Genomic DNA, 25,958 nt, shown 5'->3' with positions numbered 1-25,958 from the left:
TTACGACAAGGAATGCCAGTATTGGTTATTCTGTTAATTTGATAATTGGTATTTTACTAGGTATTAATATATTAGACTGTTTATAAAAACCTTTTATTCATAATTATTAGGAGTGGAAATGAATAATATTCTAGTAATCTTCAGAACGATGCATTTATTGTGTAAAAGCACCAAAGGTTTATGTAATGTTAGCTGTATCTGTAGGACAGTATCATCTCCCTCACTGGTATTTAATATTTTAGGCTAGAAGGTTAACATTGTTTGAAAGACTTTAGTAATGATTTTCATTGGTTCTTGTAAATATAAGGTGTTTCAGAAAACATAAGTTTGTTTCAGATTTTGTAATTAATTTTTTTTTTTTTTTGTAATTTTTTGCAAGTGTGAACTTTTGAGATATATTTGTTTTTCATCTGCAGAATCTTATATTCATTCTGTATCTGATATTCAGATAAATTTGGAAATATCAGAAATCAAGAAATTTAATTTAAATAATAATAGTAAAAGTTTGGACATTTTGGAGAGATTTTATATATATATAAGTACAAAAGAATTTCCAACTTGATCAACTTTCAGACAGAATATGAAGAGACACTCATAAAAGCAGCAACAGATGGCAGCACGTTTTTAGATAAAAATTGATATAATCAGAATGTATATAAATAATTTCAAATTCACTCAGTAATGTAACATTGGCTGGCCAGGTTATGTGGTATAAATTTTCTAATTATTTTATTTTTAAATTTAATTTTAATTTTTAATTCTTAATTAACGTCATATTTAAATATATGTAATTATTTTATTTATTGAATTCATGTTTTGTATATATGAGAGTAATTTTAATACTTTTAACTTTTATTCTAAAAAAATTGTTATGTTTGATATGTAATTTTATATAATTTATATACAACTGATGATGCGGGATCCCGCGAAAGTGCTATTGGAATAAAGAAAAGAAAAAAAAAATAAGGTAAGTGTCATTTAATTTACTTTGTGATTCTGTACTTGGGTTGTTCAAGTTGGTTTTTGATTATAAAAAAATACAATATATTGGTACAGAGGAATATGGGTCTTATAATTATTGACTAGAAAAATCGTTAATGTAATTTATATTATGATTGTTGTTTTCATTTGGTTCTGAAGACAAAGTAGTACAGTGTTTTATAACAGATGTCTAAAATTTAACAGCTTTTTCATGTTAAAAGTAAAAACATTTTTTTTGTGGATGTTAGGATTAAAAGATGGATTTTAATTCTTATTTGACTTAACTAAGTTAATGCCAAGAAAAGTTATTTATTACCATGTATTCTATATTTATATCCTTTGTTTTACTTTTTTTATTTTTAGAATAAGTGGTCACAGAGAGATGAGTCAACGACTTACAGAGTGTCTTTATGAGGTTCCTGATAGATTCACATATTTTCTTTGCCGACGAAGACCTGATCATAATAACAATCAACATTTTCTTGTTCCTGATTTATCAGACTGTATTGAAGTTCCACATTTCACCAAAGATGCTAAAATGAAATTGCAACAGGTAAATAGATACCTTTCTTCCTGTAAGTAGATAGATAAAAACTCAGTGAGGATCTATACTTTAATATTATTGTAGTGCAAATAATTTCTATTATTATTATTGAATTAATGATATAAACCCTTTGATTTATGCCTGCTTGCCTACTTAAATTACAAAAGTAAATGGTTGACAGGTTGCTCAAAGACAAATGATATATATTGATATCTATTAGTGTTCTTGCAATATTATATCACACCCTTATTACCTCATTTAACCCAAATTTCACATCTTTCTTCTGATTAAATACTCTTGCAGTATTACAGTGCTTTAAACCATTTCACTTTTACTGTATTACATTTCCAAATGCAGTATTTTTTTAACACTACTATTTGTTCATTGGGGATTAAAAAGTCTAAAATAATATCTTTTCTTATGATATTTAATCTACCTAATGACTTTTTCTCTTATTATTTACTTAAAAATTTTATTCAAAGATTTTTGATACCTTGTTATTGGATTATGCTAATTAGTGTGCAGTTATTTTTTAAAATCTTTACATTGTTTCATAATTACTCTCTTACATTAAAAAATTAACTTCCATAATTAGGATAATTGATATTTCTTTGTAGGTGATTAGGTTTTTGCTGCATAATGGCAGAAAAAGGATACTAAAAAGGTTTTAAAGGAAGATTATAAGAACATAACATTTTGAAACTAAGAGAATAATATTACTTAAATAGGCAAAAAAATATTAATTATCACACTCAACTGCAAGTAATTGGTAAAAAGTCATATTTAAAGGAAGTAAGAAGTTCTTTACTAATGATGCCATATAAAAACTTGTGGAAGTTGGATACTGAGTATATAAAAAATTGTTTGAAGAATAGAATAAATAATAGATCCATTCAGAATAGATTAATAAATAGATCAATTCAGTTTGAATGATTCTTTTGAATATTACCAAAGCAACTATTTCTGCAAAGGGTGATCATTTTGAAATATTTCAAACATTAAAGTAACTGAAATGTGAAACTGAAAAAGCTTTCCATTTTGTCAATGGTTGTTTGATTAGTTTAAAAGATAAATTAGACTATATATTAATACTACATGAAGCTAAAGTGCAATTGTTTCAACTGTTTAAAATAGTCAAAACATGTTACTGACAGTAATAGAGGAAGGTCAATAATAGGACAGTAATAGAGGTGCTCAGCTAATTTGATACTCATTGTCAAGTAAGCAGGCCTTTGTTGGAAATGTATGCTATCACGGATGTGTATAACTAAAGAAGAAAAATAAATGCCTGATTTTTAACATCATGAAAGACCATGTAATCATTTTTTTTACACGGTGTAGATCTGATTTTTCAATTAAAGTATTGCCATTTTATTTCATTTAAAAAAAATTATTGATTATCAGTAAAGTGTGTAATGCTATTACTTGAATTTTGAATGACCCAGTTTACAATCACTCTCCAGGAACTGATTAGGTTGTTATAGATTGGTTTACTATAGCAATTTAACTCAATCCAAAAATAAATTCATATAATATTGGAATAAATTATTCACAAAATTTTGTTTTATTATAATGATTTTTATAGCCACTGGTGTAAAACAATGATTGACACACCCAAATCATACACATGCAATAAAAGTGACTATATCATTTGTTATAACAAATGATAAGATACTTTCCAACACAACATCAGTTTCCAACAGCAGAACCAGTGTTATTGCCTTGCATGGAAAAACAAGGTATCAGCCTCATCATGTTCACAAAATTATCATTTTTATATATATATATATATATATATATATATATATATATATAATTCTTATTATGCTTTACAGTCTGGGTGTTAAGTTAGTTTTTCCACTTATTTCTCTTCTTTCAAAGCTCAAATTCCTCTCAGATGTTGTCTCTATTGACAGTACCACTGACAATATCAGATGTGCCACCACTTTAGTGGTAAAATCCTTCAGCTTTCTCATAACCCTCTTCTTGGGTGTCTCACTATCTTCTGCACATCCATTTACTTTGAAAGTTTCTTCTCCTCTAACCTCTTTTTGTGATTGAACCACCATACTACACTTTATATTTTATTCTGTTTTACTGTTCATTTCTAACCATTCTCCCGATTTCCACTTCCATTTCTTTTCTTTGTTATGTTTAATAGGAATTTATTCTTCCTATTCTGAATTTTGTTTCAGTGTTTTTTTTTTTCATTATGGCCAATGTCTCTCCTCCTTGCATTACTATTGTAATGTATAGTTTACACTATTTACTAGGTACACTTTTCTTCAGTGTAAAATTGTTTAATAGTTTGATGATACTTTTCCCTTTTCTAACCTAATAGAATTTACTTTTTCCTTTATTCCTTCTGTTGTTAATCTTTTTCTCAGATGCATAGAATTCCTTACAACTTTCAGTAGTATTCCAATGAGTGAAATTCCTTCTTCAGTATGTCTCCTCTGTCCACCAGCATTTCACTTTTGATAACCAAGTGGTGCTTTTTCAGTTGTCTGTTCTACTCCAGTCATTCTTCTACCAACTTATCTTCTTTTACTCAGTTGACTATCAATCTCTGCTCATTCTGTATTATCCGATTTTTTTCCCTTTCACTACAATGTTCTCCAAACTCATGAGTTATTATCATCAGATCTGATTTTTTGATTCAGTGGTGTCACGCACGTTTATAACTGAATGGTATCCATAATATTTATTATCTATAACCAATACCTGTTCTTTTATTTTACTAATTTTCCTATTTTTCTGTAAATGGTTAAGCCTCTGACTTATTTTCTTCTTGTAATCCTGTAAAATGAAAATGTTGCTACCTTTTAATTTAAATGCATTCTGTAGAATCATTCTGTCCTTTATAATAGAAAACTGTACTGTAATAATTGGTTGAATTTTACCAGATATCTTTCCTGATCTCCTGAAGTAGTTTATATCAGTTTCTTCTATTTCAGCATTCAGTACCTTTTTGGACAGATTAATAATTTTACCATTCAAGGTCTTAAAATCATCTCCTCAACATTCCTTCTTACTATAAAATATTAAATTATTTTGTCTTCTCAGAATTTTTGTTTGATTTTTGAGCTTTTCATTACAACTTTCAAGATCCTGAATTTTTCTACTGAGTTTTTAAAATAATTCTTTGTCAGTTCTATTTTAATTAATTTTTTTATCAGTTCTTATACCATTCTTCAATTTTTTCAGCAACTATAATAAATAATTCTTATCTATGCCATGTTGAGAATTCAAAAAATCAAGGTTGAGTGTTAACACAACCGCCAACAAATTTATAATGTTATTGAATATAAATAGTTCAGTTGATTTTATCAGATATGTATTAAAATATAGACATTGTTTTCCTTGTTTACTATCTGGTTGTAACTAGTTTAGTAATCTAAACACTACTTATGAGTAGGATTAAACAATTTTTTAATTACTAATTTTTTACCTATTTTTTGAGTAACACCTTTGTTTCCTAAGTCCACAACACCTCCAATCACCACAAAAGAAACTTCAACTTAAAACAAACACTTTGATAAATTGAACTGAAAATGAGCAAAATTCACCTTTAAGTAACCAAATTATTTTGGGAGATTTACAACTATGCATCTGTTCTGAATTGAGTTCAACTATCATTGTACCTGTGGGTAAATCATGATATCATTATAAATATTGTTATGTTAATTTTTCCATTTATTACCTTTTTATCTTGTTTCATTATAATGCTCTCTGCTATGTATTGAATAGGATCAGGAATAATATATTTTTAATATTTTGACTTAAATATTCATCTCAAATCATTAACTGCTCCTGACCTTGTTCTTGCTCATGATGCAGGTTGTGTCTGTTTCTTGGATTCATTTTATATGTACTTCTTCCACCCATGGTTTTGCCAGGTTTTCCCAAATAGGTTTTCTTTTCATAAAATTATGAAGTTATTAGATGTCTGAAAATGCCTTAATCAATATTTTACATATTCCCACTTCCTTTCTTATTGCCTTGTCCACTATTCTTCATCATAAAACTGCAATGTTCCTTACTTAATACTCTGTGCACTTCATTCTCTTTATTTCCGTTTAATAAATAATTATCAGTTTGATTTTCTTAGACGTCCTTTTGAAAATCCTTCAATTACTTTCTATTGTGTATAACAGACTCATAAGGGAATAATATTAAAACAATTAAATAAAAATTCTAAACTAATTTTGTAAAGATAACTTTGTGACTAGTTTACTGTATAATTTTTGATAAGGAAATAAACAAATATATATACCTTTAAAATAAACTTAATTATTTATCTATTGTCTGTTATAATTAAAAATTTATCAACTTTAGTTTTGTTTTTTATAAATATTAAACTGACTTTTTTTTAATGTTTTACAATTGCATTTATTGGTTAGTAATATTTTCTTTTGTGTATTACAGTTGCCTAATCCTTTATTTGAAGATTTGGCTATGGATGTTTATGATGAAGTTGATAGAAGAGAGACTGAAGCTAGTAAGTTTGTACTTTTTTAAATTTATGTTTTAACTGCATTTTGCATTTTTGTGCTGGGTGTAATTGCATATATATACTAATAACTTATTACTGAATAAATTATAAATTGCACTCGTAATTATTAAAGAAACTTTTTGATTGCTTTGGTAGCACAAGTGCTTGACTTCTTTACAGAATATCCCAGTTTTGATTCTTGAGTGGTGCCTGGAAGATTTATGAATTCAGTCCCAAAATTATGAATAATGACCTTGGTAGTTGATACAACTTAAATATTGTTCTAATCAGTACAAACCATCATTGTTCTGTATTATTAGAAAAACTTTAGTATATTTTTATGTATTATCATTGAATTATATCTGTTAAGGAAAGAAAGATTTAAACCTAAAGTGATCCTTTCTTTATGCAATTATAAAAAAAGTATTTTATTCTGGCTGATATTTATTATATTAACCTGATTCGTAAAAATTGAAAAGATTAACTGAATTAAATTTTCTATTGTAACTTTTATGGCAATGGATTATCATTAAAAAAACATCATGTTGAGTTAAAACAATTCAAATAGATAATTTCATCTTATAGATCAGCTGAATTGCTAATCAATCTGAGCATGCTTACTTGTTATTAAACACCTTTATACTGCTTCGACCCACGGTCTTCTTCAGATTCTGCATATTATTAAAAAAAAAAAAAAAATAGACTTTAAAATGTAAGGTAGTAGATCAGCGTAGACACTCATTGTTGTGTGCACAGGATGTAATAAAAACATTGAATGTTCTTACTTCATGGACATTGTAAATAACAATAGCATTCATTTGATGGAATTCCTAAGCAGAAATTATAACAGTTTGTTTTTTATGCTAAAATCTTTTATTATAAAATTTTAAGTAAGTTCTTTCTTTTTTTTTTGTTAACGATGAGTCTGAGAAATACCAGTTATGTACCCCCCATACAAGTGGGGGAGTGTTAGACTCGTATGGGTTTGGTTAGATGTTATTAGAAGCCTATGTGTGCCTACACCCTATTGACTAAAACTCCTTTCTCACCTCTGGCTTCCCACCCTTCCTGGGACAGCTTAAGCAAGCATTTCATTTCGAAGGGGGGGGGGGTTATACGCCCATACACTCATTCATACAACATACATACACAAATGTAAAAATTCTCACAAAATGATAATAATACAATACACTACACTACGTCTAACAATATTAGGTTGAAAGGATGTGCACCAAAACATATACTTAAGACAGATCACATTGTCACACTGAAGACATCTAAACCTTCATCAACATCAGAGTTGCACCATCATTCATACTCAGAATGCATAGGTGAATCACAAGTACATAAACTTACATCAAAGGATATGTACAAACTCAGGACATACTTTAATACATATTTAATTCATAACTATCACAGTCGCCAAACTCTCACCAGCATACAATATAATCATAAATACAAAATAACTGAACAAGTTAACATCAAGTACATATCGGATCATACAATACACAGAAATAAATCAAAGCAATAAAATCGTATCTATAGCTAAACAGAACATATAAATCAGATATATTCACCTATCTATTTCATATATAGTGAAGGTCACAGTCACCGGAATAACAGCCTGTGAAATAAAAAATATGAAAAAAAACCTTTTTTTTATTATTTAATTGAGATACTCTAGTTATTACTTGAAGATTATTCCTGTTTAGTCTCTTGTTGAGCAGGATTCTCCATCTGGTAATAGTTAGGTAATACTCCAATCTGTTTGTTTACATGTGTTGTTCAAACATCGATGAAAATTGTTCTGTTTAAAATTGTATCATTTTTTCAATCCAGTTTTTTGTGTTTTGTTTCTAATTAAAGTTAAACTTCTCAAATTTATGTAATAGATGTTATTTATATAAATTTTCTCAGAATTAAATTCTCTACGAGGTTAACTAGAAATTTTTGTTTTTATTGGTAAATTAACAAAGTTATTTTTTCAAAACGTAAATAAAGTGTATTTTCCAACAAAGATTTTCATGTTTTACCCCATTTTCCTAAAACCTAAGTGAGGTAGAGGTCTGGGACCACTTTTATTCAGTTTCTTAGATATAAAACCATAAGGAGGCATGAAATTTGTCCTTCAATTTGTACCCCAAGAATCTTAGTACAGTTTAATTTTACAGAGGGAGCAGAAAGCAGGGCTAAATGTTTCGCAAGCCAAAACTCACTAACAAACTGTTTTCTGAGCTATGTTTCTATGAATTTTTTCTTATTTTTGGCTACAGAATCATCTCCTGAGAGAATGCCATGTAATTTGGAGTCACCTGTATACTGATGTATTATAACATTGAATATAAAAGCCTAAAATGGTGTAAAAGCTGCCTTTGCATGGGTTTCTGCTGATACTTGTCAATAGTTTTTCTACCTTATAAAAAATCTCATCCAAGTAGCAAATAATTATTTGCTAAATTGTAATTGTTGCTAATTATTGTATTTAAAATAATTAATATTTTACAAATTCTGCTTTACCATTATAAAATCACTGGATTTTCCGTACTGTAAGAAGGGAAAGTGATAAGATTTTAAATTCTAAAATTTCTTTAGCTTTGACTATTTGCCAAACACATGAACTAAAATATTTTGAAAAAAAAAAGACTAACAAAACATCGCCAAAAAGAAGTAAAGGTTATGCTCAAAAAATAAGAGGAAAAATTTGATGTATTAATTGACTAGTGCCCAGATGATGATCTTATATGTTATATAAGAATAATTGATAAAATTATGTTCATAGTTTACATTCAGTTCTGTTTCTATTACTGTAAATGAGGTTATAAAATTTGATATATAAATATATACTATATTCATTTTGTTTTTGTTTCAGATGATGAATTTTAGCTATAGATAACTTTGAATCATTTCAGTATTCTTAAATTTAAAAAGAAATTATTCTTTGATTTTTACAATGTTTTTCTTTGTTCAGTCACCAAAAATTGACATCAAAATGATTGAAAATATTATAACATAAGTTTTAAAATCTTATCTAATTAAATTGTGCCCGTGTATAAAAAAATTATTTTATTAATTATTTTTATGTTTAGAACCTTTTTGTTTGATGATAATAAATCTGGTAGTTTTGGTTAGTACTACTATTGATATGATCATTATGGGTGAGTCTACAGCTTATATTTAGTTTGCTGTAATATTGTATGCTGGTAGTTGTGTAAATAAGTGATCTAGGGTATACTCAACAGAATGATGTATCATTTGTAGAATTAAAAAAAAGAAGTTTGTTTAAAGTGTCTTTATTGAGAGAGTAAGTTACATTTCTTATAAACTGATGGTTCTGTAACATTTAGAATGTTCAGGGAATAAGAATGTGGAAATAGAAGGGATTGAAGTTTGAATATTACATTTAATATCTTTTAGACTTGAAGCTGAGTGATATTTCATTGCATGTTCTTATCATTTATTAATGACAAATGACTGTAACATTATTGCTGTTATTCTGCTGCCTTTAAGAAAAAGTAAACCAATTAGAAAAAAAAAATAGTGAATCAAAACTAATCAATCTAGTATACTAAAAATTAGTAGATTGTAACAGATATGTAACAAAATTATTTGCAGTTTAATTTTTTGTATCTTGCTTTTTAATTGATATTATATTTTACACATAACATTACTAAGTAAGTATTTTTATAAAAAATAGCTTGAGTACCTTTTCTATCTTTCCATTGATGTTTTACCACTTTGGTGGGAAGTCCCTTTACAGTGTAATAAATCCAGCCTAATCAGGCTCTACTGCTGCCAATTCTCACTGCTGCTGGAAAAGGTGGGGAGGATAATTCATAATGGCGATCGTCCATTGTGTTCATTTGTGGTGGAATGACTTTATCGTAGGCAAGTGTGGAGCAGTGGATTTACTGTTGAAGAGAATTTGTTAGCTTATGTTTGGGTCCACGAAGGTCCATACACTGGTATAATATTGGAGAACATTACAAATGACTTCTTTGTGCATTTTGGGAAAGCATCATCATCATGGCACGTTACTGAAATGGGAGAAGACTTGCAATAGGAAGTGTTTTTGATATGCCACACAGTGGGAGGTTGAGCATTCAGATGAGACGAGCTGCTGCAAAGGCATCGATTCAGTGATCACTGATGAAATTAATGTGCAAATGCTCTGCAGAGTTAGGCATTCCAAGATTGACAACGGGAGAACATATGCCGAAGAACTTGAAAATTAAATGTTTTGTCCCGCCTCAGTTAATGAGTTGAGGGACAATGAATTTGATTGACGTGTTTATGAATGTCAGTTATTGCTTGAACTCTCTTAGAACAAACTATAAAAAGAATGTCATGTTCTCAAACAAGTGTGCAATTTATCAAAGCTCTTGTAACCAAAATGTTTTTTCTGAATGAAAGACAATCCTCATTTTTTGAGGAAATCGAGCACCATCCACCTCACATTATGATTTGGGCTGAGATGACAGCTAAATATCTCTTTTGTCCTTATTTTTTTGATTGTGCAGTTAATCAATATAGTTATCTGAGAGTGATCAACAAGTGGTTGCTTCCAGAATTAACAGCAAAAGGGATACATGACATCATAACATTTCAGCAAAACAATGCTCTACCACATTTTGCTTTGAATGTCCACTGATAATGTCTCAATGAAATTTTTCTGAATCACTGTATTGGACATGGATCAGAATAGTTACCGGTTCCATTGCCCTGGCCAGGAAGAAGCCTGACCTACCACATCTGACAATGCACTCTGGAGTTTTGTAAAAGAAAGATCCAACAACACAGATACGTCAACAAAGAGCAGCTCCAGATGCTGTTCGCTCAGCATTTTAATTGATCAGCCCTGATATGCTGTTGCAGAAGAACAGCTGGACGTGGAGGTGCATACAGCTGTGCTTTGAACATGCTGAAATCCACGCAGACAAAAAGATTCATATAAGGTAAAAGCTGCACCTATCCTAATAATTTCATAACTAACTTGAAGGGACTTCCTTTCCACCTTTTATATAATGTAGTGCTACTTCAGATGTTGATAATCCTTCTTCAGATCATTTGAATTATTGAAATAATTAAGTTTATTCAAGAAAATGATGTGACTTTGCCGCATTTTATTTTTATTTTTTAAAGCATTTAAATTGCTTTTAACTTTGAAATTATTTGTTTTAAATTAAATGGAAACAGGATAATCAGGGTTTCATAGGGCACTATACCTTTAATTCCCTTTGTTACTGGAATTTGGTAATTGATAGTAATGCTTATTAATGTTTATATAAATTTTATTTGGCCTTGACTTTACAGTAATTAGCCATTAATAAATAATAATAATCTTTATTCCACAAAATATAAACAAATTACAAGTGAAAATATAATTATTTACAGTTATAAATTCCAAAAATGTAAGCTTAATAGATGTAAAACCAAACAATATAAAATAGAAGTAAAATAAAAGTAAACATTTTTTATATAAATCTTACAAGTAATTGCATCCAAAGAAGTTACTGCAGCCAACATCTAGTGTAACTGCATCTGTTGTAGTCTAACTGGTGATTTATAGGAATAAGATGATTAAATGTGTTATTGGTTGTAACAATTTCATTCTTTTACATTTCCACATTTCTGGGATCCTACTGCTTGAGTTATAAGTGTTGCAGATTCATTAGTTTTTATGTGTGCTATCATATTTAATACCTATAATTAGTTCTGGTTCTTATTTTCTTCTGTTTAACATTATTTTATTTATATATCATTATTTTTTACAGTTTGGCAATCTAGTCCAGCATCATTAGAACACTGTCCAGTGCCATTCCTTCCAGTTAACCCAGAATTGTCAGCTATGCGTAATCAGGGTCGACAGAAACTTGCACGGTTTAGTCCTCGTGAATTTGCTTCCCTAGTGATCGATATACTTCATGACTGTAAGAGAAGACAATCTCCTTCTATAGGTAAATTTTTTGAGCTTAACTGTTTAGTTTTATTTATGTTATACTAATTGCATGAATTGTATTTGTTCTTAAAACACATTCCTGTTTTTAAAGACTGTAGCTAATTGATCTAAGTTGATTAAGATAAAATTGTCAAAAACTTGTATAAAAAATTATACTACTAAATTTTTGTGTAAAGAAAACTGTAATCATTCCTGGTCTAGAATGATTGAAAACAAAAATTTTATTACTTGTTATTTAAAGAGCATATGCTAGTATTCATGCCAAATACAGTGGTATTTAGTGATCTTATTTTAATTATTATTAATTAATATGTTATGCTCAACAGAACATCTATGAGCTACAAGTAATAATGATACTTTTATAAGTTTGTAAGAAGAGGAGGGTACTGAGATGAATATGACATATTTAAAATTATGTAGAGAAATTTAAAATGTAATAAAACTAAACCGTCCTCTCATATAGATATATCACAATAACAAAATAAATAATAAAAAAAAAATCACCCACAGTGTTAGGGTACTTACGTATTAACGCCACCGCAGCTACAGCTGCTGTTTAGGTTATGTTGACTTCGTGTACTGACAAATCGTACGTATATCAAAAAAACATAACTAAATATAACCTACGCTCGCTTCGCTCGCTAACCTCTTATAATTAACATTAAATATGCATAATATATACAACTTAAATAATATAACCTTAATGTTATAGCACCGAAATCCAATTAATGTTAATCCACTGAAATTCGATTGACTACTTTGTTTTTAAATAAAGCTGTAGTTGTGGTGGCGTTAATACGTAAGAGGTTAACAAGCGAAGCGAGTGTAGGTTAGATTTAGTTAGGTTATTTTGATATACGTACGATCTGTCAGTACACAAAGTCAACATAACCTAAACAGCAGCTGTAGCTGCGGTGGCGTTAATATGTAAGTACCGTAATTTTGTTATTCAGATGTCTAACTAGCTTTATATTCCCTTTTATTTTTTATAGTATTTATAATTAGAGTAAAAATAAATATTTTATTTGAAATGGCATTATGTTGTGATTAGTATAATTGGCAGATTTTGATTTTATTAGTCAGATTGATCTTAACAATTATGATTAATCAGTTTGTTTATTTAAAAAATTTTTTACTATTTAACGTTCTGCCGGGGTAGTTTATCAGTGATAATGATAATGATATTATGTATTTATTAGTTTATATGATTTAGTAATATTCTTTTGTGTTTTAGATGTAATGAAGTCTAATAGTAAATCTTTAGATGATGAACCTCTTTATGATAGTGTAGCATCTGATGAAGATTATGCTACTGCAGAACAAATAGCTGCCCTGGTAAGAAAAACTAAATTAATTTAAAAAGTTTATTAAAGTCCTGTGCAGTTTCAGTTAATTTAAATTAATTAGTAAAGTAATTTAAATGTTTAGAGGAATAACTCTTTAGAAGAGTTTAAATTGGTATTTAGTAAATAATAATAAACTTTTGAATTTTGATGTATTGGTGTTATCACAAGAGTTTTATCATTAATTTTATGCTAAATTTTATAAAATTCTAATCTAGAAAATGTTTATGAATTTTTTGTAAATTTCTGCTGTGAAGAGCATAACACATGAATCCATGTGTTATGCTCTTCTGGTACGAACTGTTGGTGTAAATTAAAAAAAAAGTCAAGGACAGCAGTGAAAACTACAAACATGATGAATATTTTCATATACCTATTGCACTAGTAAATGTGAAGAATCCAATTTTTAAAAACTTTTATCTTGATGGAAGCAGTCAGAATAAGAAATGGTTTTGAACAGTGTCTTCTGGTAGAGTTCTACAAAAGAAAATCATCAAATACTGTTCTATCTCAATGCAAAGTTTGTTAAAATTACAGGTTTGTGATGCTGTGGCCTGTTTTAATGTAAGAAATACTTCTAAATGCTGGATTAAGTGTTGCAAAAAACTAATCGGTTTTATGAAAAGCTTGGAACTTTTATAAAAGCTGAAAAAAAAGTGTTTGAAATTAAAAAAAAAGAAGTTAGACAAAGAAGTGAAAAAGAAACTCAGAAGTTCTTATGGCTGAGGAGGATTGAGAGTGGTTTATCATTTGGTAGACTCAGTGATTAAAAATTTTTTAATTATTATTCTTTTTTTAATTACTTATTGGAAAAAATTACTTTTTACCCTATAAAATTTTGTTTCTCAGGAACAGACTTAGATGTTTTGCAGAAATTTGTTTTGAACTGAATTATTTTTGTTTTACAAACATTTAACTTTTCAGAAAACATATTTTAAAATCATTCCATCTAGCCAACTATTAACCAACTTAGCTATTAACCCAATAATCTAAACTTGACAAGATCATATTTGATTTGAATCATTAAAATTTTATCTTTAATGTTTTAATTATGATTTTTTATCAGGAAGTATTAACATATTTTCTGTTAATGACAAATCACTTAATTTTATTAAGTTAATCACTTAATTTTATTAATTATTCAATTGAGTTATAGCAATTATAAGGGAATATTTTATATTTTTATACAGCTTTTTGCCCTCTTTTTTTTAGATGCCTTAAGTAATCAGTCGACCATATTCTAGGATTTGTACTATACTTTTTATGGTCATTTGCTTTTTTGTTATTTATTCAAAAAATAAGTTTTCTATACAGGATGTTCTGTGACATTAACAGAACTTCAGGAACTGATTCAGGACACAAAAATGAGCAAAAACATTCATATTGACAAGTCCTATTTTGCTTTGTTTTCCTTCTGGACGCCATTTTGTGATTTTCAACAAAAAATTTATTTTTCAAGAATGGGTAAACCTATTTTAATTAAATTTGGGAAATCTAAAGCTAGTGTCTTGTTCTTCAAAATAAAAAATTTGAAAACTGTCACCTTCAAAGATTTCAAAATGGCAGCCATTTTAATCTTCAATATCTTTGTAATTATTTGTTTGATCAAATTTTTAATTTTACAAAATTTATTAAGGATTTTATTTTGAACAAAATGACACCTCATTTGTAAAAATCTGTTGACAACAATGTTAAAAAATATTTGAAAATGAACTAGAATGCTCCAAAATGTTTAGAAATACAAAATATAATACTGTTCTAAAATTTTCTAGAATATTTCCAAATGCTCCAGAATTTTAACTTATATAATGTCTTTAGGTTCTCACCCTCATCCTCCTGCCGTGGTTGTGGTGGGGATGTCCAACCCTCACAGTATTTTTGCTCAATTAGTAAGTAATAATTGTCCAAGTTTGGTTGAAATTGGTCGTGTCATTTAGGAGGAAATGTGGAACAAACATATACATACAATGACTTAAAATGAAGTAATTACTAACTATTATTACTACAACTATTTTTTTATCTGCTGTTAAAGTTTGTTATTGTTTTAGTACTTTTATCAATGTTACTAGTTTTTGTTTTTTTATATTTTATAATTCAGGTGGCAGCTAATGCTATTGGTAGTAAATTACCATCAACAATTACACAATCTTCATCTCCTCAACAGCCATCCACTCTTCCAACAGCTGAAAATTCAGTTACTGCACTTCCTCCCAGTCCACAAAAGCTTCCTCTGAAAACTTGCAGTGTTGTTGAAGATGATCTTCGTAACAAACTTGCTGCTTCACAGTTTCAAATTTCTCAATTATCAGCTGAGATAGAACGATTACAAACAAAGGTAAAATTATTTTTTTCTTGTATATTCTTTTGTATATTACATATCTAATGACTGTATACGTTAAAGGAATTTTGAATTAATTTTCTTCAAGGACTGTGTATATAGAAATTGTGATAACTTTATTTGATTTAATTACTGTATTAGCTTGTTGCTGTAGTTGAGCATAGCGACATCCAGATCATTCGGTTAGTGTTATTTCTAACAGAGTTGGTCGAGTTACAAGTGGGAGGGGGATTTTTTGTCAACATTTATGCCAACTCTTGTGTAGACTTAGCCTTTTGTCCAAGAAGCTTGTTTGTACCATTACTCAATGTATAGAACAAAGATAGGAGAATGAGAATAAATTGTCACTTTCTATCACTCCAGCATGGTGGGGCTGAATTCCATCATTCGAGTAGTGACAAATTACAATACTTCGTGCACGTAAACAAAGGTATTTTTTTTCACGTTAGTTTTCAATTTATCTTACTCAAATTTGGCCCGATTTGGACCAAATTTTGAATCTGCGAAATGTGCTTTATAAAACTGTGTATAAAAAATTTTTTCCGATAAAAAAATTGGTACTCTGGAAAGGGTTAAACGAAGAAAGTCATGTGTTGTTTCTGAATTTTTTTAAGCTTGTCGGATTTTCAGTTGTAACATTCGTAAAAAAATTGCACAGACATACGGTTCAGTTTTTTCAAATCTATGAATCTTTTTCTATAACCTGTATTTTTTTCTATTTTTTCCGACTATAAATGAATGAGTAGTGACAAATTAAAATTTTTCGCGCGCGTAATTAGTAACTCACGAGAGAAGACTCGCGACCCATGCGGATTTACAGAGGTTAATGACATCATACATGTCATTGTAATAAGTTTTATTTTATACCCAGTTTAAAAATAGCCTTGTGCAGGGCATAAAATAAGACCCATATTGTCTTTTCCATTAACTAATTTATTTTTTAAGTTAAGCTTAAAATCATCTTAAATGAATTAGCCTGATAGAAAATAAGATTTCATATTTTTTTGTTTAGTGAAATTTTAATGTAAATCTAACCATTAAAAACTTTAACCAGCCACCAGAAAATTGTGAAATTTTATATGCACATTCGTAAGATACCAAAAAGGATAGGAATTAATAATATGTTTTTTTTTTATTTGCACCTTTGAAATAATAGAGGCATTAATTTCCCAGTTTTCTGAAAAATATTTGGGCTGACTTAAAATAAAATGTTACATTATGAAAAACTTATTGGTTTAAACAGTATAACAGTAATATATAGGGTGTCTCACAAAGAAGTGGAGAAACTTTTTGAATGTTCTACTGATATAAACATAGGTCTGGAAACACTTTGTTTTTGAGGATGGCTAGCGAAAGATTTTGCACGGTCTCTTATGTAATTTGAGCAGGGAAATAGGATAAAACAAGTCTCAGAACTATAACTACAATAGTTTTTAAGATATTCAACGTAAAATACAAAATTTGGTGTCTAAAACAAATATTTTTTTAGGTTTGTAGAACAATAGCTTTGTTAAATTACTATAAATGGGAAGATTTAGTAACAAAACTTGTACAGAATTTAATTCTAAGAAAAATAATTAAATACAGCCAATAAAAAGTAAATAAAAACGTTTAAAAATCAATTTTTTATTGAAACAAAACAGATGAAAAATAGACAGAAAGTTGTATTATTTTTTCTGTATCTAATAAACATTCTTTTTAAAAACATAAACATTAATTACTGAAAATAATTTTAAAAGAAATACAAGATTTATACTGTAAAACAATATTTTAGTTGTGTATGATAATTTACACAGATAAAATAAAATAATTACATAAAAAACTAAATTGAAATGTTTGTTATTTTAGAAATATTTAAAAAAAATTTATTGTGTAGGTTGGCAATACAAACAGCTGGTCAACAATGAAAACTGTGTACTTCATTTGAATCTGTTGTCATAAATTATCTTACAGTTAAAGGAAGTGTGTAGTGTTTTCATATCATAGTATAAAAATGCCATTGCAGTTTTCTAATGAGGAATATGCTGATATCATTTTTATTTATGGATTTTATAACAAAAATTCTGAAGCTGCTCGATGTGAATATCAGCAGAGATTTCCTGGAAGATGGGTTCCAAATACGAAAACGTTTTCTTTGGTGTATCAGCATTTACAAATGAAAGTCATTTCCAATGTGTTCGTTTTCTGTTGAATGCCAAGTAAATCATCATGTTAATGATGAACAGTATGAGATTCAACATATTCAGTGTAGTCCACACATTAGTACCAGGTGTATTTCAATGTTGCACTGGTTTGTTAAAAAACAAAGTATTGTGCATCCTATGGAAAGAAAATATTTGTCCTTTTTGTCTGAAAACGGTTCAAAATTTGCAACAGATTACCACCAGTGGTTAAATTTCTGTCATTGGGCTTCTACACAACGCTGATAAGGTAAATTCAATTTTATTTACTGATGAAGCCATTTTTACAAGAAACGAAGTCTTCAGTTATAAAAATAGTCATTTATGGAGCGAAGACAATCCACATGATACTGTGGAAACTAGTTTCCAGCATAGATTTCACATTAATGTTTGGTGTAGCATTATTTATGACAAAATTCTGGGACCATTTGTTTTCAATGAAAATTGTATGGGAGATGCCTACGCTCATTTTTGAAAAATAATTTGCCGGCTGTTTTAGTGGTTGACCTTTACTAACTAGATTGAAAATTATTTTCTAGCATTAAAATGTGGTGTAATGCCGCCACATATTTTTTAATAGTTAGAAATCAGTTGATTCTAATTTTTTAAACTGGGTTGGATGTGGTGGAACAATCTATTGACAACATGATCACTTGACATAAAGCCATTAGATTACTTCATTTGGAGCCTTATGAAAATAATAGTATACCAACAGAAAGTTAATTCAAAGAAGTACTCATTAAAATATGAAATGCTATTGAATTTATACAGAACAAATCTGAGATGATATGAAAAGCCACTGGTAATATTTTACATTGAGCAGAGTGCTGTGTACATTGTGAAGGAGGGAATTTCGAAAAATTACTGTAACTAGGTTTGTAATTCTGTTACCATTTATCACTTCATGTATTTTATTTTTTTGTTTTGCTATATTAAGAATAATATTTATTAGGTATAGAAAGAATAATATAGTTTTCTTTCAGTTTTTTCTCTGTTTTGCTTCAATAAAAAACAAATCTCTAAAAATTTCTATTTACTTTTTATTTGCTATATTTAGATTAATTTTCTTAGAATTAAATTCTTTACAAGTTTTGTTGCTAAATCTTCTGTATTCATTTGTCATTTAACAAAGCTATTGTAATACAAACTTAAAAAAACTTGTTTTCAACATCAAATTTTTTGTTTTATGTTGATTATCTTAAAAGCTACTGGAGTTACACTTCTGAGACATATTTTATCCTATTTTGCAGCTCAAATTACATGAGAAACCACTATCTTTACTTCTCAATTTGGGTCGCAGAGATTGCAGTAGGGCTTCTTTTTATTAGAAGAGCTGAAATTCAGATGAAATCCTTCGCTATCTGTAACTCGAAAACAAAGCATTCCCAGACCTATGTTTATACAAACTTTTTTCATTATTTTCACCATTAGAACAAGTTCTGAAATTTTCTCCATTTCTTCATGGGGTATTTGCTGTAGATGAAATGTAGTGAAAAGATTGAATTTATGATTTTTAAAAGAGAACTTTCAAGTTACTTGTAACTTCAGACAAGGATTCCAGTTCAAACCTGAGCCTGAAATGGCTCATGTAATATATACAGAGTAAAGAATTGTTGTGGTTTATTAATGAAATGAAGATTTGTGGTAGGTGACCCAAGCAGTTTCCATTTTACAAACACATACTCATGTTTCTACTTTACAGTGGTTTTTTTTACTACTATATCCAAGATGACGGATGTCTTAATTTCAGTGAATCAAATAATTCCATTATTTTCCTGTTATGGCATTATTTTTAAACTGTTTGCTCTAAGCTATTGTGTAATTTTCAGTGAAGGTAATATGGGAGTGTGACATATAATAAATCAATATTAAGTAAGTATGTCCATAAATAATAAATAATATCCTAATTGATGAATATCATATTTATATGATAAAAACTTTACGGTTTTTTTTTTAACATACTCCATAGAATGCTTTTATCAACATTGAGCCTAATGTGACTTAGCCTAATATGATGTGATTTCACCCTGTTTTAAGTCAATCAAATTTTTTGTTAATGAAATAACACAAGAGTAATAAAATTAAATGTAAGAGTGAAGTAAAGTGAATGATAAAAGAGAAAAAAGTATATTTGTTTATTTACTCTTATATATAATATTATATCTAATAGACAATTTAAAAACTGTTCTACACAATGAATTAGTTCAATAAGCAATATGGATTTAGTACATGAAAAATTTAATTTTGTTGGTTTATGGTTCATTTTTTTAAAAAAAATATTTTATTTTCTTTCCTTCTCAACTAAGCTTAGTCAAATGTTCCATTTTTCAAGTTAGCAAATCAATGATTATGGCTCAGCAACAGAAGTATATTGGCAGTGATAGGAATCCATAAATTTTTTACAATTCTAAATCTCTGTATTTAAATTGCCAACAGTTTATAGTTATCTTGGATTTTTTCCATAATGACATCATAAGTTAAAATCGTCATTTTTCTGTCATATCATCAATGTTAAAATTGTCAACAGTTATGTATTTATTTTTGACAGTTATCACGTAATGAAGCTGTGAAAGAATTTCTAGTGTTCAGTTATTTCTGACACTTGCCTCAAAGCTGCGAATGTTTTGTACGTGTAATTACTGTTTACATTAGATATTATAAGTGGGGGCTGAATGAACTACACATATGAATCAGAGAAAAATAATGTTCTCTCAAAAAAAGCTTAGTAGAAAGGCAACAAACAGCTTGACTAAATACAGTAACAGTAGCTGGTGTTAGCATTATATCCAGATATAATGCTAACACCAGCTTCTGTTACGGGGCACATAGTAAAGTATGTTTATTTTTCTGTATCTTTTTACACTTGGAGGAAAAACAAAGCATTTGGTGTTTATGTATGTTTGTGTGAATAGAATGAGAATGCCATTTTAGACTACTTTTTTGTTAACTTTTAAAAAATACACCTTACCGTGAGATATACAAAATATTTTTAAATCAGTCTTAGCAACCAAGAAAACAGAAAATCCTTCCAAAAAGAACCCTTCGTGAGATAACTAAAAAATTTACAAATGTCAACCTTAGCAATAACAACGTAATATTAATTTTATAACCAAAAAGATTAAAAGAATTGCAAAAATCTGTTAGGAAATTTCAAAATAAAGTATAAAAACATTTTTATATCTTTATTCTAAAAGTTAATTATACAAATTTAATGTAACAGTCTTTGTCTTTATTTACTCTAAAAAGTTAAATAGAGCCTGATGAATGCTGGTATTTTTTTATCAGTTCTCATACAGCTCACTTTATTATTACGGTGATAACTAATATTTATAATTGGTATTATTAATTTAAGACAGGAAATTGATTTTAAAAAAAATAAGTACATTTTGATTTGTTATTACTGATTATTTAATGAAATTGATGAGATGTCCACAATTCAGAGTTTTTGCCAGTGCATGATGATAGATTCTTTCACAGATAAAGAGAAATAGACCTTTTTTTATGATATCAGTAGTAGAAAATTTGTCTTCATGTTTAATGTTCTTTCTTATATTATTAATTTAGATATTATGACTTATTACATTTTGTTCTAGATCGAAAAAATTACACAGGAAAATAAGGAATTACGTAGTGCGGTCAATTGCCATAGTTCTGAAACAGAAACTGAACCTGTGTTAGATGTTCGTACTGTACCAATTAGGCCAGTTTCTATGTATGAGACAAGGGAGTCTGTCAGAAATCAGGTATGGTTGTTTTAAAACATTGCCTTTTCTTTTCTACTGCAGGATGTTATGTTTGAATTTTTTTGTTTTACATATGTATCTTTTTATGGCTGTAAATGGAATTAAAAGATATTCCTTCTATTTCCAATTTTATTTTCTAACGATTTTTTAGTTGGTTATCAATGCTACAGCCTAACAAGACTGTTCAAGAATAGGAAACCTGGCTAAATGTATTTTTTTTGTAAGTGCAACTTGATAACTATTGTGTGAAGAATTTAATAATGTAATATTTGTTTTGTTTATCTGTAATAATTGTTCTACTTTCATGAGTTGCAAAGATAAAAATCACTAGGTGGTAAATCTGAAGATTGGGTGGCTTACAAAATATTAATGATCATTTCTTCTGTAAAAACATCATGTTCTCCAGATAGAGTTTGTGTGGCAGGTTACCTAATCTCATTGAAAATAATTGTACATGTGTTCTTGATGGATCAGTTGGAGTGCAAATTCATTAAAGATATGCAGGTGTACATCAGTCAGTATTCATGGTCTGTTTTCAATAAATGAGATGATGCTTCATCCAAAGATTAAAGAGAAAATGATCCAGTGCTCCTTGTTCAGTTCAGCCTAGAAATCATTCATAAAATGTTTTTGTAGTGAATCTTATAATGATCTTTAATTTCCTGAACCGAATTAACACGATAGACTTTAATTCATGCAGTACTTCATGTCAAGATGCCTTTAGGTGTGATAAATGCTGTGTCAACTTATTGGAACAGTTCAACTCGAAAAGTAATGTTAGTGACAGCCTTTAGCACACAAAAACTTCTTTTGTTACTTAAATTTATAACACAATCCATCAAATGACATTATTTCTCTAAATGTTTTATCGCAAACTTCCCTTGTCTACCCTTCTCAATTAGGTGATTTTCCTTTGTTTTCTTCAGCTAATTTAAGTGACTTAGTGGTTAGATAAAATTCAACTAAAGCATATAGTATTCTATTTAATAAGGCATATCTTATTCAAAGATTAAAGGCAAAAAATTAGCGCAAAAAAACGTAAACAAAAATTTTAACAACATTGGATAGACATGATGCAAAGTAAAACCTGCTGCATTCTAACATTGAAACATGAGTAAGAACTGGCTCTTGCTAATAATTACTGGGGGGATTGTTTTCTATCTTGATAACTACCAATATTCCTACAGTATTTCAGTATTAATAATGACGATGCGTAATTCACTAATTCAGTACCAATAAAATTTTAAGCTCATTGTATTAGCCTGTGTATTAAGAAAAATGATATTAATATGATACAATATGATAAATTTAGTAAACACCAGACCAAGTATGTTCTTCTGCTAGTTTTAATTGTACCATTCTAAATTTCTCTATCTTTTAAAAAAATAAGAAAGTTTTCTTTAATTGTTAGTATGTTGTAATGCTAAATGCCATTCCACATAAGCAAACATTCAGTTACGTACTTTTATAAAATTCAGTTTCTTGTAACTGCTAGTATTCATCAGAATTACACTTAAACTGCATCAAGTAATTCACTGAATTGCTCTTTTTATAATTATATTTGTAATTTAAAAATAAATTACAGGAAAATGTTCATACTAAAGATAAGTCGTAGGTACATAAAACAAATTCATTCCAGTATCTTGGCTAACTTATTTCGATAGAGGTAATTGTTCATTTTGATTTTGTGCACATATTTTTATAAACATTTGTACTTTATTTTTGGTGAAAAATTTGTAGGATAGGCATACAATTAAGTAAACATATTTTAAGTTACTAAATTCCTTCTGGTAATATTCCTTAACTGGTAAGACACTTCCTCTTATATGAGGTGTGTGAGAAAAGTAATGAGACTGACTTTTTACTTACTAGTTTTTAATTTTTTCAAAAAACAATATTATCTTATCTCCTTCAAAGTAGTTCCCTTGGGCAGCTATACACCGGCGGAGTCGTTCTTCCCCCTCCTGGTAGCAGCGCTGAAAGGCTTCAACTGGTAGGGCTTTTAACTGGTCGGTCACAGTCTTTTGAATGTTCTCCAGAGTTCCAAAATGACGTCCTTTTATGACTTATTTCAATTTCAGGAAAAGGAAAAAGTCACAAGGACTCAAATCAGGTGAATAGGGGAGTTGAGGAACCTTAGGAATGCGTTTTGAGGTAAAAAATTCCATGATGGAAATGACCATGTGACACGGGGCATTGTCATGATGAAACATCCACTTGTCTGCAATGTCTGGTCTCACGGGAATCATTCTTTTCCTGAGCCTTTCAAGGACACCTTTGTAAAACACTTGGTTGACAGTTTGGCCTGGAGGAATAAATTCTTTATACACGATACCCCCCCCCCCCCCCCCTACTGTCAAAAAAGCAAATCAGCATGGTTTTGATCTTTGATTTGCTCACTTGACATTTTTTTCGGTCGAGGAGATGATGGAGTGTGCCACTCTTCACTTTGCCGCTTTGTTTCAGGATCATCCTCAGATATCCAGGATTGGATAATCACCTGTGATCACATGATTAAAGAATTCTTGGTCATTGTCAATCCTCTCAAGAAGATCAATGCACACGTTTCTTCGATTTTCCTTCTGTTCTGTTGTGAAGTTTTTCGGCACCAATTTCGCACAAACCTTTCGCATGTCCAAATCATCTGTCAAAATTTGATGTACGGTAAAATTGTTTAAATTTAACTGTTCATCATCTCATTGAGATGATGAACTCATCATCCTTATTGTTAAACGACGGTCTGATCTCACAAGAACCCTCACACGCTCAATGTTTTTCGTCAGATTTTGAAGTTGAAGGTCTCCCTGAGCGAGGTTGATCTTCAACTTGTTCTTGGCCTTCCAAAAATGACTTGTGCCAGCGGAAAACTTGTGCTCTTCTTGATAAGCAGTGTTCCCCATAGCCCTGTTCCAACTTTTCAAAGGTCACACTCACGGATTCCCCAAGTTTAACACAAAACTTGATTGCACAACGTTGCTCTAAATTCTGATGCTCCATTTTCGTAACACACAACAAAAACATAACTTCACTGATGGCGCTGTCAAAAATAGTGTGTTGGCTGAACGGAGTTGGAACTCGTACTGAGCATGTAGAAGGGATGAACAAACCAGTCTAGCACAGACCGGTAGACACAGTGTTGCCAGATCGCTCGCTGTATTACCAATCTCATTAATTTTCTCACACAGCTCGTATATAAACCATTACAAAAGGATTAACTAAAATTGTATAGGATTATTTTATACCAACAGAATTGTGGTCTATGTGTTAAGAAGCTATTACATAACTATTAAAAAAATTTAAGAGTAGTTTTTGATTAATATGTATTACAAATGAAATATTTTAACATATATATTTGGTTAGTGAAATCTTTTTCAGTTTTAAACAAGGTTTGTTCTATGTATGTTAATTTAAAAGATCTTATTTATAGAATAGTTCTTATTTATACTTGTTAACAGGTGAGCACAGTTGGATCTATGCCACAATCAGAAGAGGTTGTTAAGAGAACTGATCAGGTTACAAAACGTATTCAAGAATTATGGTCAACCATGCAATCACCTGATAGTAGACATGGTTTTGTTCCGTGCGCTGAAAGGATACGTGTAGCTGTTGCTGAATTAACTGCTATTTTCCCTCAGGTAATTTTGTTTATGATATTGCAAATGGATCTGACAAATTTGGTGTCTAAAATGGTGTCTAAAAAATTATAATTATTCCCTAAAATTCAGATTATTAATTTTATTGTGTGATCATGGTTTGACAAGGATATTGAGAGATAGCACACAATAGAATTTCTTACAAATATAGTTCATTACTATTAAATAATTAATACGAAATATCAATTCAAATTAAATACAAAATTAGTTTAATTATATATACTAAAATACTATTATGATTTACTAAACATTTTAACTAATAATGAGTTAACAGTTGAAAAATCTACAATTTATAAATGATAGAATAATGTCACTTTCACTCCTGTTCACAAGTAACTCGCTGAACAGCTTCTTGTTTTTAACCACTGTCCAAAATAAAGTACTTGTGATGCACTCATCACTTGTTTGTTACTAAACACTTACTCCAATTGTTCCCACACACCGTAATCGCTTTTATCGCAAACTGATCTTAACTTGAACTTATAACTGTCACTCCATTGGTCCCAGCAGTATTTAAATCTTCTGCTCTGAAGTATCAGTACCTGATCCATTCTTTGGGTTGTTCAAGCTTATTAACTCCCATTGTTTACACCATCTACGCTTTTCTGTAAGTCCTTTTCTAAAAAGGATATGTTTATCGTTACTTCTAGATTCTTTCTTTGTTTTCTCCCTTTCTTTTTTATGGAAGCTTCTTCCCATTACAATAGTTGATAAAATATTCCAGG

The 25,958-nt window shown here is 29.3% G+C and overlaps 1 protein-coding gene across 1 annotated transcript in view; it reads left to right on the top strand.

Moving 5' to 3' along the window:
• Window positions 1-25,958, top strand: part of Git (ARF GTPase-activating protein GIT1) — a 79,423-nt gene that overhangs the window by 40,981 nt on the left and 12,484 nt on the right. Inside the window, exons 6-12 of the mRNA XM_075364233.1 lie at window positions 1,345-1,534; window positions 5,954-6,026; window positions 11,792-11,974; window positions 13,211-13,311; window positions 15,418-15,654; window positions 21,431-21,580; window positions 25,036-25,215. Coding sequence (XP_075220348.1) covers window positions 1,345-1,534; window positions 5,954-6,026; window positions 11,792-11,974; window positions 13,211-13,311; window positions 15,418-15,654; window positions 21,431-21,580; window positions 25,036-25,215 — 1,114 coding nt within the window. The remainder of the gene's footprint in view (window positions 1-1,344; window positions 1,535-5,953; window positions 6,027-11,791; window positions 11,975-13,210; window positions 13,312-15,417; window positions 15,655-21,430; window positions 21,581-25,035; window positions 25,216-25,958) is intronic.

Source organism: Lycorma delicatula, chromosome 4 (genome assembly GCF_047948215.1).
Source record: "Lycorma delicatula isolate Av1 chromosome 4, ASM4794821v1, whole genome shotgun sequence".
Lineage (NCBI taxonomy): Eukaryota > Metazoa > Arthropoda > Insecta > Hemiptera > Fulgoridae > Lycorma > Lycorma delicatula.
The sequence above is the reverse complement of the archived record's forward strand: the minus strand, read 5'-3'. Positions and strand labels throughout refer to the sequence as shown.